The 15,202-nt window shown below is 38.8% G+C and overlaps 1 protein-coding gene across 1 annotated transcript; it reads right to left on the reverse strand.

Moving 5' to 3' along the window:
• Positions 1-200: 200 nt before the first annotated feature.
• Positions 201-4,870, reverse strand: LOC104427232 (protein indeterminate-domain 12). Its single transcript, XM_010040355.3, has 3 exons — positions 3,962-4,870; positions 3,405-3,807; positions 201-1,286 (listed from the first exon to the last, which is right to left on the reverse strand). Exons 1-3 carry the CDS (start codon positions 4,200-4,202, stop codon positions 473-475), a joined length of 1,458 nt encoding a protein of 485 aa, XP_010038657.1. The 5' UTR covers positions 4,203-4,870; the 3' UTR covers positions 201-472.
• Positions 4,871-15,202: the final 10,332 nt, after the last annotated feature.

Raw genomic sequence — 15,202 nt, forward strand, 5'->3', positions numbered from 1 at the left:
CTGATTGATGAGACATTATAGATAGACATCAATTGAAAAGCAATAATCTCTCTCTGTCACATGTAATTACTCGCATGTTTAGTGGGTGGTCCAGTAAAAGGGTAATTGTCAAGCTTCGAGTATAGAAAGCATTGTTGCTTCCGCTTGGGAAGATAGTTTTAAGTAAAAACAAAGTCTAGACTAAGGAAAATGCATCACTCTTCCACAAGTAACAAAATTATGCATCTAAAAGAATATGAAAATTCCCCAAGAAATAATTAACTCCAACAAGATAATGCCTACTTGACGAGGGAAAAAACCCTAATTTTTTTTTTCTTCCTCTGTGTCTTTTCATTTAGTATTTTCCCAATGACATTAGATGGCTGTCAAACCACCCACCACGCCTTAAAGATTCACCGTAAAGTTAAAAAACACTAAAAACCCACTGAAGATTACTACTGTTTTTGGTCATGCCATATTTCGAATTCAACAATCACTCCAAGTCTGAGAAGCAGCTTGCATTGTTCTGATCCGCAAAGCCAAAACCGTCACTAATCTTCAACGCAGATTGCTCGCGCTTGTACGCCTGTTGAAGCTCCATCCCCTTAGTGAACCCTAGCAAGTCCCCCACGTTGACCCTCCCGCTCCCGGCGTTGACCTCTCCGGTCAGCCCCAGGAAGTCCCTGGTCAACCCGTCGCTCTTCCGCCAAGCCCCAAGGCTCTCCAGTGGTGATGCTGCCAGCTCTTTGACGAGCTCTGGGGGAACACTTGGTGCGCCATAGTCAGCCCCCACACTGAGCGATGCAATGTGGCTGGCCGAGCGAGCTGAGTGATGATGATGATGGTGGCCAATGGCAGAAGTGGCCACCGAGCCCATGGTGGTGGCCTTCTGGAGCAGCGCGGTGGCGGAGAGGTGCGGCGATGTGCCAGCAGCAGTGCCGTGGAGGGCTTGGAAGGGTGTGGTGATCATGGCCTTGTGGCTGGGCCGCTCTTGAAAGATGAGTTGTGGTTGTGAGGAGAGCAGAGGGACTTGGAAACGGAGGGTTTCAGGTTTTACATGGACCCGCGGAGGGTAGCTAGGGTTTTGGGGTGGATCCCAGTTAGGGGCGAGCGAAACGTGGGTTGTTGGCTGCGGTGGCGGGTTGGAGAGGAAGGAGGGGAGAGGGAAGAGAGTGGGCGGTGGGTGAAGGTGGCGGTGGTGAAGAGGGATATTTGGGTCAACGGTGGTAAGTTGACTCGCCGAGAGCCTTGCACTCTCCTCAGCTAGTGCATCACAAAATGCTCTGTGTGTCACAAAGCTGTCCTTCCTGTGTACAACAAAGAATGATTTGGATGAGTTATTCAAACTTTCTATAAAGATAGAGAATGAAGGGCTAATGTAATGGATGAATATGAACCCCTAAAGGTTGTGGAACCATTATTGTCCACACTTCACATCCAACACCGGCAATATGGCTAACTTTATTTTCCATAAATAATAAAACTGCTTATTTCCACGGTGAGGGCTGCAAGATATGCAAAAAAAAGTTATACATGTGTGTGTAAATAATGTGAATTCTGATGTTACTAAAGCAAAACGAACTGAATAAGTGTATTTGCAAGGTTTTTATGATTTTCCATGCATCTTTATAAATAGCACTTCAATTGTCAAGGTGATTGCTGATACAAGAAAACACCACAAGTATCATCCATTCTTAAATGCTAGAAGAACGTTAGGTTCATGTCTTTTTCATCATTGACTTGTATTCTAAGTCGCAATACTTTTCTGCACCATGATCGACTTAATCTTTTACACAAACCCAAGGAAGAACTTCCCAGGCTTCTACAAGGATGTACTAATTATTCAAGGTATGCTCCCGAGTCTTACTGGTGTTATTAGAAGAGCATTAGTAAGTCATAAGTTGAGGAAGCGAGGCACTTATGATGCATCAGTGACGCTGATCTCACTAAGGAGTTTAATTGTAAGTTCCATTCGTGCAACAGTCAATGATACAAAGCACACAAATAATGAAGCTCTCGGGATTTGGGAAGTTCATGCAAAAAGGGAGGACGCAATAAGTGAAAATCTTTCAAAGAAAAAAGAAGAAGAAACAATTAGAAAAGAACTAGACCACCACTGTCAAATGACTTTAGAGAAAGAAATCATCACCATACAGCGAGGGCCTACAGTTTCGCATGAGGATTAGAAAAGGCACCTAAGGACGTCATTAAAGCGTACACAGACACAAAGGAGGAGTTTTCTCGAATGGTCAACATAAAAGGGGAGAGAGAGAGAGAGAGAAAGAGAGAGGATTGTCATGTGCATGCAAAATGTGAATGGGAGTGTGGACATAGACACAGTCGGCTCAAAATCTCGAAATCGGTGCCAAATAATTCGAGTGGATCCACCACCTTACTCAAGATAATTGTGCAACCCCAAAAAGAAAAGAAAGGTGCGTATCATTGTCTATGCAAACCCAAGAAAAGATTTATGTGCAATTCTATTGTTTTCCTGAGTATACGGGCAAACTGGTCAGCATTGGCAATGGCAGATTCGACAGTTTTCATGGTGACGAAAGTTCCACAGTCGTTTAAGAGGATTCTCTGCAAAAAGCATGAATTAATGAATGGCATTTTTTAAAATATAAACTTTTTTTTTTCCCAATGGAGAAAGCAGATCGTCGAGGACTTTTCATGGCTCCAAATAAAGTTGAACTTCTTTTACTTTTTTCACCGAGCAAGAAGAAATCTCTATCATTGCCCTCGTGACTGCAGTTCCTAAGTACCGAAAAGTAGTAATATTACCTCACTTTTCCCTCTTTTTTCTTTTATTTTTTGGCTGATGATACAGAAGAATAGAGCGAGAGTGGGAGAGAGAGAGAGAGAGAGAGAGAGAGAGAGAGAGAGGGTATGCATGCTTCGTTTCTCAGGAACTGCAAGATTCATCAGAAGCTTACATAAGACCAGCTCATTTTTACCCATAAAGGGTCACTGGGGAAATGATTCACTTCAAAAATGAATCATTTCATTAATTACCGAGAATGATACTTATATTTTTCTCTCACTTTTTTCTTGGAATATCACCATAGCAATAGACACTTGGCCTCAGTGGAGGGCATAATCCCCACATAAATCCCATGCAAATTGAAGCTCACCATTATACATTCTTGCAAAAATCAAGATGATGCTAGGCATTCGAAGCGTGTCAACAAAAACTGGGTACGTAACCATCCTATAAATGCATAACAAGAAGGCTGCATGTTTGACCAGAACCATCGGTATTTAATGTTGAATGTCAGTAGCTGCTGAAGCAAATAGCATTTACTAAACGAGACATTATGAAAGAACAATTAAAACAAAATCAGGGAAAATAAGAGATCAATTGTTGAGAGAGATAGAAATAGAGTAATTACAATAATTAATTAATCGAAATGATGATTAATTACCTGGAGAAGAGAGTGCCACAGTCACATCGATACTCTCTGGTTCCACAGGTCTTGGAGTGAGCCTTCCAATCAGACTGGACCGCATAAATCTTGGAGCATTTCTCACACTTCCACTTCTTCTCTCCATGCTTCCTGCAGTAGTGCTTCTTGATCCCTGTGAGGTCACCGAGAGCCCTCGAAGGGTGGTGGTGGACACAGGTAGGCTCAGGGCACACATAAGCCCTCTTCCTAACCACCTGGTCTTTGCCACTCCTCTGCTTCAACTTCCATGGGAGGTTGTGGCCTCTCCTGTGGAGCTGCAGGTTCTGGTCCCTCTGGAAGCCCTTGTTGCAGATCTCGCACACGAACCTGTTCGTGGCCATGAGGGTCTTTGGGGACAGCGCAATCACTTCTGCATCTGGGTCTGCCAAGAAAGGATGAATCTTGATTACCCAACATGTTAATTTTTCTCCTCCTCTTTAATTAATTACGAATGAAGATGCTATACAAGTTTTACTAAATAAAGTGGGTATTCGTTTTTTTTTTATTAAATCTAGTGGCTATTAATAACGACTGACCTGGGTTTCCGGGGAGGCTTCTCTTCTTCCTGATCTTCTTCTGCTGCTGATGCTGTGGAGAGTTGTTGTGAACGGTGGTGATCAGTTGTTGAGGCTGTTGTTGCAGTGAATTTTCTTGGTTGTTCTTGTTGGTAGTATCGGTGTTGTGGTTGAAGCTGCAAAAATCCAACACTCTTGCACCAGAAGAGACACTTGCTTCATCAGACAAAGTAGTGGAATTCGACATGGTTGCAGGAAACATGGTCTTTTAAAGGCAAAGACTGATCCGAGAGAAGGGGGGAGGGGGAATATCAACAAAGAAATCTTTGATCTTGATCTCTCTTTCTTCTGCTTTTCTTTCTATCTCTATCTTGTGTAATTCAAACTTTGGCTCATTATATACTTAAGAGGGTCCTATATTTTGCATATTTGAAAGATTCGAGAGAAGTGGGGAGTGTCGGCTAAGCTAGAGATGAAGAGCAGTTTAGTCAATGGGAGGTGACAAATAGTGCAGGAATATATAGGCCACAGAGGAGAAACAGAAAGGCGTCACTCATTGGGTAGCTAAAACAAAGACATGAATTTAGACCAGAAGAAAACAAAAATGAAAATGAAAGCTCTCTCTCTCTCTCTCTCTCTCTCGTGAAGAGATGGCAATGATGGGCTACTCTCCAAGGTCACTGTCTAACACACATGGATTGCTTGTCTCTAAGCAAAGGCTGAAGCTACGATGGGAGCTCATACGTAACCCTCCGAAGACCCATCAAGAGCTATCAAACTTTAACTCACTCTATCACTCCCTCACACCATGCATGAATCAAAACACGGAAAGAGCAGACACAGTATTAAGATGGTGATGTGCGTTTCCTCAAAAACATCTCTCTCTCTCTCTCTCTCTCTCTCTCTCTCGGCTGCTGCTACTACTTCCCAAAAACCCTCTCGTTTGTGTCGTTTTATATACCGCAAATTTGCATAAAGGGAGAGAGAGAATCTTTAATCTGTAGGTCAAAGAAAAAGAAAAGGAAGTAAAAGAAATTCAGAAGCTTTGTTGCAGATAATTATGTGTGCAGAGAAGGCCCAGACAAAGATCATGATTACAGTGGCAGACCCACGGGGGAGGGCCGGGAGGCTGAGGTTGGCAATTAGCAATACACACACACACACACACATATATATATAAAGAAAAAAGGATGATGTTGCAATAAGACTCAGAAAAGAGGAGTTAAGAAAAACTCCTAAAGAAGCTGCAAAGAGAGACAGAGAATCGCAAGTAAGGATGATATTTCTGACACGACAGGAAGCCCAACATTCGAATACATCATAAATTCTACGAGAGAAATTCAAATTGAACAAAATACAAGACGATATAACTTAATTCAAAATTATCAAGAATTGACACAATTTCTTACAATCAGATTTAAAAACTCCAAGAATCAGATCGAGTAACACAAATGAGGAAGGCATATACGATTTTATAAGTGAAATTTTTATCTTGAGTTACAATAGGAAAATTCCTACCTCGCCATCTTTTATCATTATTTGGTTTTTTGGGGAAATTCACCATCTCATCATAGGCCATGTTTACATTTTTTTTTTTTTTTTTTTAGTTGCTTTTTCTTTTTTTCCCTACTGGATTTTTCCGTATTTTTATTTAAATAATCAATATATAATATGACGTTGGCACTTTCCTGTCTGTTCCTTTGTTCCTGTTATAAAATGCCCAAATGCTAAAGATGATATAAAAGTGTATTGATTTGAATGGAATGATTTATTAAAAAGAAGCCTACGCGAGCATTTTGAGACATCATACCTTGGAGAATGAGCAAGATTATAAAGCTCAAGTGGAGGCAAAGGCATTTGCTAAAGATGAGTGATGCCCTTTGAACTTTTTGGAACCCCACAAAACCATGATTGAATCATCAATTGCCTGAATCTTGTTTTTATTTATAATTTTCTCCAAAAGTACATTATCCGTGTATGATAATTGATACAATATAATATCAAGTTCTTTTAATCTACCTAATGTATCAAATTCTATGTTACCTTTTATAATGCTTATTTAATGCATCATGCCATATATGTAAGATCTTTTATGGAATTGATTTATGAAATGATAGGACGGATTTGTGTAACATATTAAATAAACATAACTCTCAAACCTAACTCTTAGTTTGTCACATCACCATCTCTTTGTGCACATGCTTCTATGTCTAACATTACCCCCATAATATATTTAAGGATTCCATATTTCTTCCTTGGCTAGTTTTAGAGGTTAGGTTTCCTAGTTCTGAAGATATAAACTTACATATCCATATATTTTTACATGAAACATTAGCATCTTCTTCTAGCTTTGCCATTGCTAAACTATGTGAATAATCACCACATTTTATAGATGCTGAAATTTTCCAGCCACTCTCTCTCTCTCTCTCTCTCTCTCTGGTGAAAGTGCACAAGCAAACCCCACCAAGGCAAATTCGGAAGGTCTCTTCCCTCTTTTCTTTCCCCTTCTTCTTTAACTTTTATTATTCCAAACCTCAACCTAAAGCCATGTAAAGAGAGACTGTGTGCAAGACCCTTTTATTCTTCCTGTTCATTTTGTCAACTACCTTTGCATGACAATCTATATCTTCATGAGATTTCATTCTCACATATAGATGACTATATACAATCAAGGTTGCCCAAAAAAGAAAAGTGCAAGAGAGAGATAATATTCCCTTTCTCCAGAGGGCATGCGTGGCCTCAAGCTAACCATCACTTTAGCCCGTAAAGGTTAAAGAGAGGCACTCAAGGGTATATTCAAGCTACCCCCATAAATGATTGCATATCAAGTGATGCATTCCAGATTATGATGTAAGGTTTTGAATAATTTGATGGGAGCTTGCATTTGAATTTTTGGCTCACTCTTGTGAACAATGGAATCCAATGTCGGCTCTTTTGATCTAAATCTTTTCTATATCAAATTGGCTTTTGGGAGTGAGGAAGATTCATGTTGCTTTTCTTTTGTGATAAGATGAAATTTATCCTTCGTGATTCTCCTTTAAGGCAAAAAAAAAAAAAAGGTTCAGGTTGATGCGAGGAACATCTTGCTCGAGTTGGCAAAAGTTTCAGGGTGTCAAAGCTTTAAGGTATACAATCCAACCCAATCATGCTTCAAAGTATCATTAAAAAATTAGATAAGTATCACATAAACCACTTTCCATATGCCATTAATTTAAGGTGCCTAATCAAGACTGGCATATGCTTTTGTTTTGACTAATTATTGGGCGGCTAAAGAGAGACTACCGATGATGTCTTTAAGAGTTGTAAGATCGTCTATCCCCATTTGTGTCGCCATCTCTTGTCTCATTTATCCAAAATCACCAATTTAATTAAGTGATGCTAAAGTACGACAACGGACGAGATTTGTTACGACACGGAACATGGTAGTGGATCTTTCCCTTGTAGAAAAGGCATGCACAAGGATCGCCCTAATCATCCAGGAAGATGGTTGACTTTGCAGCTTCCAAAGAAAAGATGGGATTTCCTTCGGTACTCTGACTAGTTTCCAAATCCGGCGTATATACTTTTTAGTATACCCTAGCACTACCCGTGTGGCCAATAAAATGTACGAGAAAGGTACTCTTCCCCAGCAAACCCCCCCTCCTCCTCTCTCTCCCGGGGGGGAATTTGCCACTTCCTATGTACTCACCAACTGAGAATAATGAGAACAAAGCCCACATCCTGCGCGCAATCCCTTGTCTCATTCTATAGAAAAGTAATTACCCCCACCTAACCAAGTGCTGAAGTCTGTCAAGATCATTAGACATGATCTTGGTCGTGTGTATGCTTGGTCCTCTCATGATTCTTATGAAGGGGAGAGGGAGAGAGAGAGAGAGAGAGAGAGAGAGAGAGAGAGAGAGAGATTAGGGCTTGTGACGAAACAATGGTGACAAAAATCTGTGAGCCTTTGGCAAGTCTATTACAGCTGATCTGGCGACCACATCCACTTACAGCTGTTCACCTGTTCATTATGCCCTTCTTTTATATGATTTTTTGGCTTCGATGTGTCTGAAACAGAGCGACCTTTGCTGTTATTATTATCATTATTATAGGATTCATTCATTCACGAAAGACCCACGATGGGCCACACATACCGTGTTCACGGGTTCTTCTTCTGTTGCCAGATTCTTGCATGCTGCTTCTTCAAAACTCTCTCTCTCTCTCTCTCGCGAAACTCAGATTGCCTTCATGGAAATCATTGACATTATTGCTCTTCCCTCGTACGCGTCTAAGACATTATTGCAATTCCCTCCTACGCGTCTAAGTTATTCTTGCTTTTGCCCCTTTTCTTGTTATTTATTAGAAGCCCTAACTTATTCTGCGAGGTTAAATATGAATTATCTCTTGTGATATCAAATGTGATCTCTAGGGTTCAAGATGCTCCGCTATGCTCCAGGGCTTACGCGCACGAGGGCATTGTCAAGTTACGTAGCGATCCAAAGTAACAAAAAAACCACGAAGCTCGAAAACTAACTAGGGTATATCTTGAAAACGGCATCATCGTAATAAAATTACATGCGGAGATGATTGACGGAACAATCTACCATGGGAACAAGAAATATATGGAACTTGAGATAACAAAATAATAAGAAAGGATAGAGAGGAAAAGACGACGATGCTGTGGGAATATCTCAATCAATGCTCGTGGAACTTAAAATTAACAGCGTAAAAGGAATTTACTTCGATCTTGGCCCTTTTGTTTCTTGCTATATCTCGGTAACACTTTTACTAAGGGAAAAAAACTATTAAAAATCTCAAATTATATCTATTGTGACGCAATTACTCTAACTTTTTTTGATGACATAAAAAATCTCATTATTAAACTTATTGTTGTATATTTATCCTAAACTTTTTTCTGTAACATAAAAAGCCCTAAATTTATATTTATGTGACATATTTACTTTCTATCAAGATTTCGTTAGATGATTTTTTTAGTCAAAATAATATCATTTGTGAGTACCATGTCAACATTGTTTAATTTTTAGAGTCTATGTAGGTAGAGTTTTAACGGTGCTAACTGATAGAATTTTAATGGGGAGTAAATGTATCACATATTATAAATTTAAGATTTCTAAAGTCCAAAAAAATTTAAATAAATATACTATAATTGGTATAGTTATGATTTTTGCTCGTATCTTAATTTCGAATAAATGTTGTCGTGTCGAGATTGTCCCACTATTGACATGATGTTTTTTGTCTGGTTTGGATGTTCTCCCTCCTTTTGGAAAGCTTTTTTTTTCCCTTGTCCATAAGAACAAAAAAATTCGAATGATGCAGCATATCTTTGGAATGCTAAAGAATCGGATGCAGGTTAAACTTTTTATTTTTGCCTCGAATATAATAATGATGGGGGAGATATATATATATATATATAAAGAAAATGATTGTGCGTCAAAATAATATGGACTAAAGACAAAATGTACGACGTGTGAGAGGACAATTCTGATCTGCAATATGATAATTTCACGGTGATGATAACAGTACTTTTATCAAATCGTGGGTTCCTGATATTATTAAATCTAGGATTAACTAGGGTTATGAAGTTAGATCTATATAGAAGAGGTCTATATAGCGCATGTACATATATGCCATGCATGTAAAATGACTTTGTGGATGACACTCTGGGAGACCAAGCAAATAACGTTTACATTTCCTTGATACCAAATAAGCCAATTTGTATAATGTGAACTGTATATGAGTGATCATTAGACCAATCTGACTCTTAACCTTGGTTTGTTTAGAGAAAAATGAATGATTTGAAAATTATATACTTTTTAAAATAATCACGCGTATCTCTTTCAAAAAATGAACGAACAAAAATATTATTATCATTTATGAAAATGTTTTTGTCGAAAATGAAAATATCTATCATTAAACACCTAAAGGTTAGAACAGCTACAAATTTCCAGAGATCATTCAAACATTCAAATCATGATCCTTTGCATTCATTTAAGCTTAGAACACCTTCAAGCACATCTTCAAACATTCCAACAATAGTGAGACTGAGAGTAAGGAAATCACAACTCATTGGGTCACCGAGAATGACTCTATTCACAAGTAAATTTCCTTTCTCATTTCAAGCGATACAAACAATAAATTTATGAAAGTGTTTTGCAAATCATTTATTTTTTGTGAAACAAATGAATCCTTATTAAGCATAACATTTCTTCTGCATACTCAATTGTTAGTCATGTGGCATGTCCTCGAAATCTAGGGTATGTTGAGAAAGTCATATTCAAAGGAGTCAGGATTATCAGGCGGACAAGAATGATGTAGGTAACGATTATTTAGAATCAATGCCAATGTATATTAAATTAAGGGCAATGAGACAAATCATTTGGCAAACAAAATGAGAGGAATAGGAATAACTTCATGGCTTTTCGACTTTTTTCCCATTCGTTTTTTTTTTTGTTTGTATGTATTGAAATTGAAAACGGATCACGAGTTATAGGAAGAAACTGAAATTTGGTTTACACTACCATCATGTTAAATGAATCCCTAACCTTGTCGAGAGACCCATTTTGTCGATTAAATTGTATCTCGGAGATTAAACTAAAAAAAAAAGAGAAAAAAGAAAAAGCAACCAAGTAAAAGATCTGTTATGTCGGAGATAAATAAATATCATTGGACCTTCGAAAGGTTCTTGTATTGGATATCAGCCCATACAATGATTCCGAGTGGAGACTAAAGGGGAAACCCAACAAAAAAGAGCCCAAAAACCAGGACGATGGTGGGCCCATGTTTCGAGATACGACTGAAATGATGGCCCCTCACGGGAAAGGCACGAAGCAGGCTCCTCCCCAGATCACGAGAGCTGGGACGCTGCTCTTCTCGGGTCCCACTTCCGCGATCCACGTGGCGCTCTCAGACCTGAGACATTATTGCCTGCACCTGCAGTAGTAGGCTCGATAGACTTCAGCCGTTGGATCATGTGGGATGCACTTGGGCCAGTGAGGAGATAAGCACGCACTTGACTGCGATAACGTTTTCTTTTTTAATTACTTAAGTACCAACTTCTTAAAAAACGTTTACTTAAGTGTCAAATTTTTTAACTGATTATTTGAGTACATAACTTTACAAAAAAAACTTTTAACACATGTAGAATTCCCAACATTTGTGATAGATCTATTAAAATTTATCATAAACTCATTTATTAACCTATATTTGATGGGGCTAGGTTGTTATATGTGTTAGTTATATTAAATAGATGAGTCATAAATAGATTTAGGATAGTCAAACTCAAAATAATATGGGTATTAAATGGATTCACAAGTAAATTAGACCTAATCCATCTCTCTCTCTCTCTCTCTCTCCTCTCATCCTCACTTGATTTCACATCGCTTACTTTGCGCCCTTACCTTGGTCTAATTGTAAATAATTGAGTCTTAGTAGTTTAGGAATAAATATGTGGCTTATATGCACGAAAATTAGATTAATAAGTAGGGTATTTTTGTAGATTTTGTTGTGCATAAAAAGATTATGTCTTCAAGATTTCATGTTTTTTATCATTATAATCGTAAAGTTAGTGTGTGTGTGTTGGGGGGTGGATTTGATAAAATGTGCAATAACATCTCATCTGCATACTCTTTTTTTATTATTTAGAAATACGACGGCAAAATTGGAAAAAAAAAAACATTGAAAATTGAAGACAAATTAGCATAACCAAAAGAGGTAACCGCGGCAATTGTGTCCACCACTCACTGGGTACGTCCATCCTTGGGCTTGGTTGTCCCGTATGCAAGTCGTTTATGACGAGATTACAAGTTCGGGTCATATTTTGAATGAACCTTTAACTAGCTTTGTGTTGACCGGGTGCTCTTACTTTGCATTAAGAGAGTCGTGCACGGTTGACGGGTCGACAAGGCTATGATGAATGATGATAGGCTTTGCCATCCTTAGATTTTAGGGTCTAGGTTGTTAAATTCTGGACATTTCGTAGCATGAAGAGTAACGTTTAGAGCTGATCATGAATGGAACACTCCATTGAGCCCTTCAGTCGGGACGAAAACATTCGAGTTTCACCTCCTTGCTCATCTTGTCCTTCATCTCTCTTAAGTTTAAATTTACTTTGAGATATTTATTTAAAATTTAGTATCATGCGATCTTTGATAGTGTAACATAAAATCATTGCCAAGCAGTAGACCTAAATTTATAAATGACATATAGTATAGAAACACTGAATTTAGTATGTAGTAGGGATAGCGTGCGGGACAGCATAGGCCTTGGGGGCAAGGATGAGTAAGTTTACTTTTTGTCCCATAGATATCTTTGACCCCATCTCGGTCCCAGAACTTACAAATTGCAATTTTCAAGGTCCATTTTTTTAATATATTAAACAGATTGTTCTAGCAACACGTTTAATATAATTGAACCAAGGTGTGTTTGGATTGTCTAAAAAGACTCCCTTTTTTCGTACTATACATATTTTACGTTCTCATCAAAGTGAAAAAAAAGAAAGAAAGATAATATTCGTTGTTCGTATCCCATACAACAAAAATACTTTATTTAGTTTATTTTAGGAAAAAATAGAAGCACCGAAATATTCATACGGTGCCTTGTTTGGTGCATCAACTTTTCAATTGCTCATTTAATTTCTTAACTTTCAAATTACGTAACATAAGTTACTCCAGTGGCTTCTAGTATTGCAAAAGAAGACGTGAGATTATGTTGATGATAAGTGTGCTTCTACGTGGCTTTTTCAATTTTTCAGCTCGGATGTTGCAAATAAGTGGGGAAATCTCACCAAAACGACCCGATGAGCCGCGGAAAAAAACCCGACTTGCTCTCTTGACTATTGAAATGATTGGCAACCCTAATCTTGATACTATCGTATGCGTGCAAATAGTGAATTACACATTTCCTATATCTGGTGTTGAATTGATTAAAGTGACATCGGTTTTGGCATTCGTCTGTGAATGATAGAATTCTCTGTTTCCTCTATTTTATAGGGTCATCTGGGTCTTTAGTGAAACAAAATTGACTAACGATAAAGTTAGGAAAGAATAAGTGAAAGTGGTTTGTGTTGCCTAGGAGAGATGGGCAAGTTGTGGGATCACGTGACGCCTGAAGTCGAAGAGGACGCTGGAGCTGGTGAAGCAGCAACAAGAACACAGAGGTTTGATATGCATTGATTGAAACGATTGTGCAAATGCCGTGTATTGACGCCCAAAGTTGACCTGGTTATCACGTGCTTGTTATGGGAGAAAAATATAACATTTGGTCAGAAATGAGTTACAGTCAAGTGTATGACATGTGAGTAATGTTTGATACATGCTGGGCCATTGATGGACATGGAGGTAAATACCCAGTGATCGATAAGGAGATAAGGAAATGCACCTTGTCCAATAGTTGAAATACGACGATGGATGGTCGGTGGCTGCTTGTGTGGACTTTGGCTGCAAAATTTTTAGTAAAAGACACTTTAAATATTACTCAGGGAGCTAGGATGGTAAGTACTAAAGGTGTGCGTTATGAAAGAGTGGTTGCTTCATCATCAATTAGATTCCGGTGTGTTCCCCATCATAGTGTTTCGTCATTGATTAAATTCCGGCATTGTACCTCACTATCTTGATACAATGTCGTCTATTATATTTTGGCATTGTATTTTACTATCTTCAATTTGTGTTGTCGATTAACTTATGGCATAATTCGAGACTCGTCTTCTAACTAATGGGACTAGTTGTTGATTAAATTTCAACTTGACCCTTGAATAGTGTTGTTTGAATCAAAGGAGTTGAATTTACTCTTGCATGAGATATCTTTTGTCCGGAGTTGGCACAAAACCCTTGTTCCCTTTAGTAAAAGATATTTCGTCACAGGAGCAATTCCAGTGAAACACCGTGAAATCAGAAGAAATAGATTTTGTCGTCATGATTGATCTCCTTTCCTCTCTTTAAGATTCGAATTGCTACATTGCGCAGCAGGAGAAGTGTGAAGTCGAGGAGGCGGAGAATCGAGAAGCTGTGAGAGCCGAAGTCGTGGGCGATTGCTTGTCCATCAATTTCAATTGTCCCTATGGCAAAGGGCTACCAAATTCTGCTTTCTGGGTAGAAGTGCTAGGACAAGCTGGTGAGCTTTCTTGAGCAAGTCCCATTTGTACACACAAATACCTGTGAATTTGTAGTTCTTGTTCCAACAATTTAAGATAGCAAAAGTACGCATTAGACCAGTGATAAGTGATCGGTCAACTCTTTGTGGTCATTGACTTGAACATTCAATAAGAAGAAATTATACTCTGCTTTGTCTTCGACACTTTGATGCTGGTTACTAGAGCACTTGTTTATATTCCCTTACCTATATATGCAAAATAGCTTTACTTAACAGACGCCCTCACCAGAACTGTAGCTGGATTGATGGAACAATCGGTCAATAATACTATAAAAGAAATGACACATTGTCGACATTCATTTTTATGTGGTCTATAGACGTCAAACAACGCTTCAGATTAATCTTCACATCTCTCGTCCTGTCATGCGATTCCTTCAATTCAATCATCTTCTTCATTGCTAAGCTTTCTGGATCTCCCTGTTTAAGAGGAGAGTTCAGAGCTAAGTTTATACTCCAATTATGTATGTAATTAACAGAAAGGGGCATGCCTATGATTTGCCCAGGTGAGTAGGAACGATTATGAGATTCATGACTTGACGACGGATTTTAATACAAAAACAAGAAAATTATGACTTTTGATGAAGATATATTATCACTCTACGTACCCCCACCAAACCCAAAGCGTCGCCACAAAATTCAGGAAAAACAATGGAAAGGGGCAAAAAAAAAAAAAAAAAAAAAGACTCAGCACTTACAGGAGTTTCATGAGCTTAGTGGAAAGACAAATAAAGGGATCTGACCAACTTAGCAGTTAGGGTAGATACTCACTTCAGGATCGGCTTGACGGCACTTTGTGGCGACTCTTCTCCAGTGTTGGCCAGGCTTATATGTGGAGATGAGTTGTCACTGCGCAACTTTCCCTCCGTCGCTGTTCCGCTCATCATATTGACAAAACTGCCAGACATGTTATCAGTCAGGTGCCCTGGCTTTGAAGGCACAGGTATGACATTGGTACGTCCCAGAAGCATCGCCACTACACTGGACATCCGCGGCCTTAGAGATGGCTGCATCTGGGCGCAGAGGAGGGCCACGTGAATCACTCTTTTAACTTCCTCCTCTTCGAATTTTGATAATCTAGGGTCCACTAATTCGACATGGCGCTCGTTCTCGTACAGG

This window comes from Eucalyptus grandis, chromosome 2 (genome assembly GCF_016545825.1).
Source record: "Eucalyptus grandis isolate ANBG69807.140 chromosome 2, ASM1654582v1, whole genome shotgun sequence".
In the NCBI taxonomy this organism is placed as follows: Eukaryota; Viridiplantae; Streptophyta; class Magnoliopsida; order Myrtales; family Myrtaceae; genus Eucalyptus; species Eucalyptus grandis.

Coding starts and splice junctions, on each gene's coding strand:
- LOC104427232 (XM_010040355.3), bottom strand. CDS start 4,202: ATGTTTCCTGCAACCATGTCGAATTCCACTACTTTGTCTGATGAAGCA. Junction 3,808..3,961: donor AAGCCTCCCCGGAAACCCAG/GTCAGTCGTTAT, acceptor CTTTCTTGGCAG/ACCCAGATGCAGAAGTGATT. Junction 1,287..3,404: donor TGTGGCACTCTCTTCTCCAG/GTAATTAATCAT, acceptor TGTTGTACACAG/GAAGGACAGCTTTGTGACAC.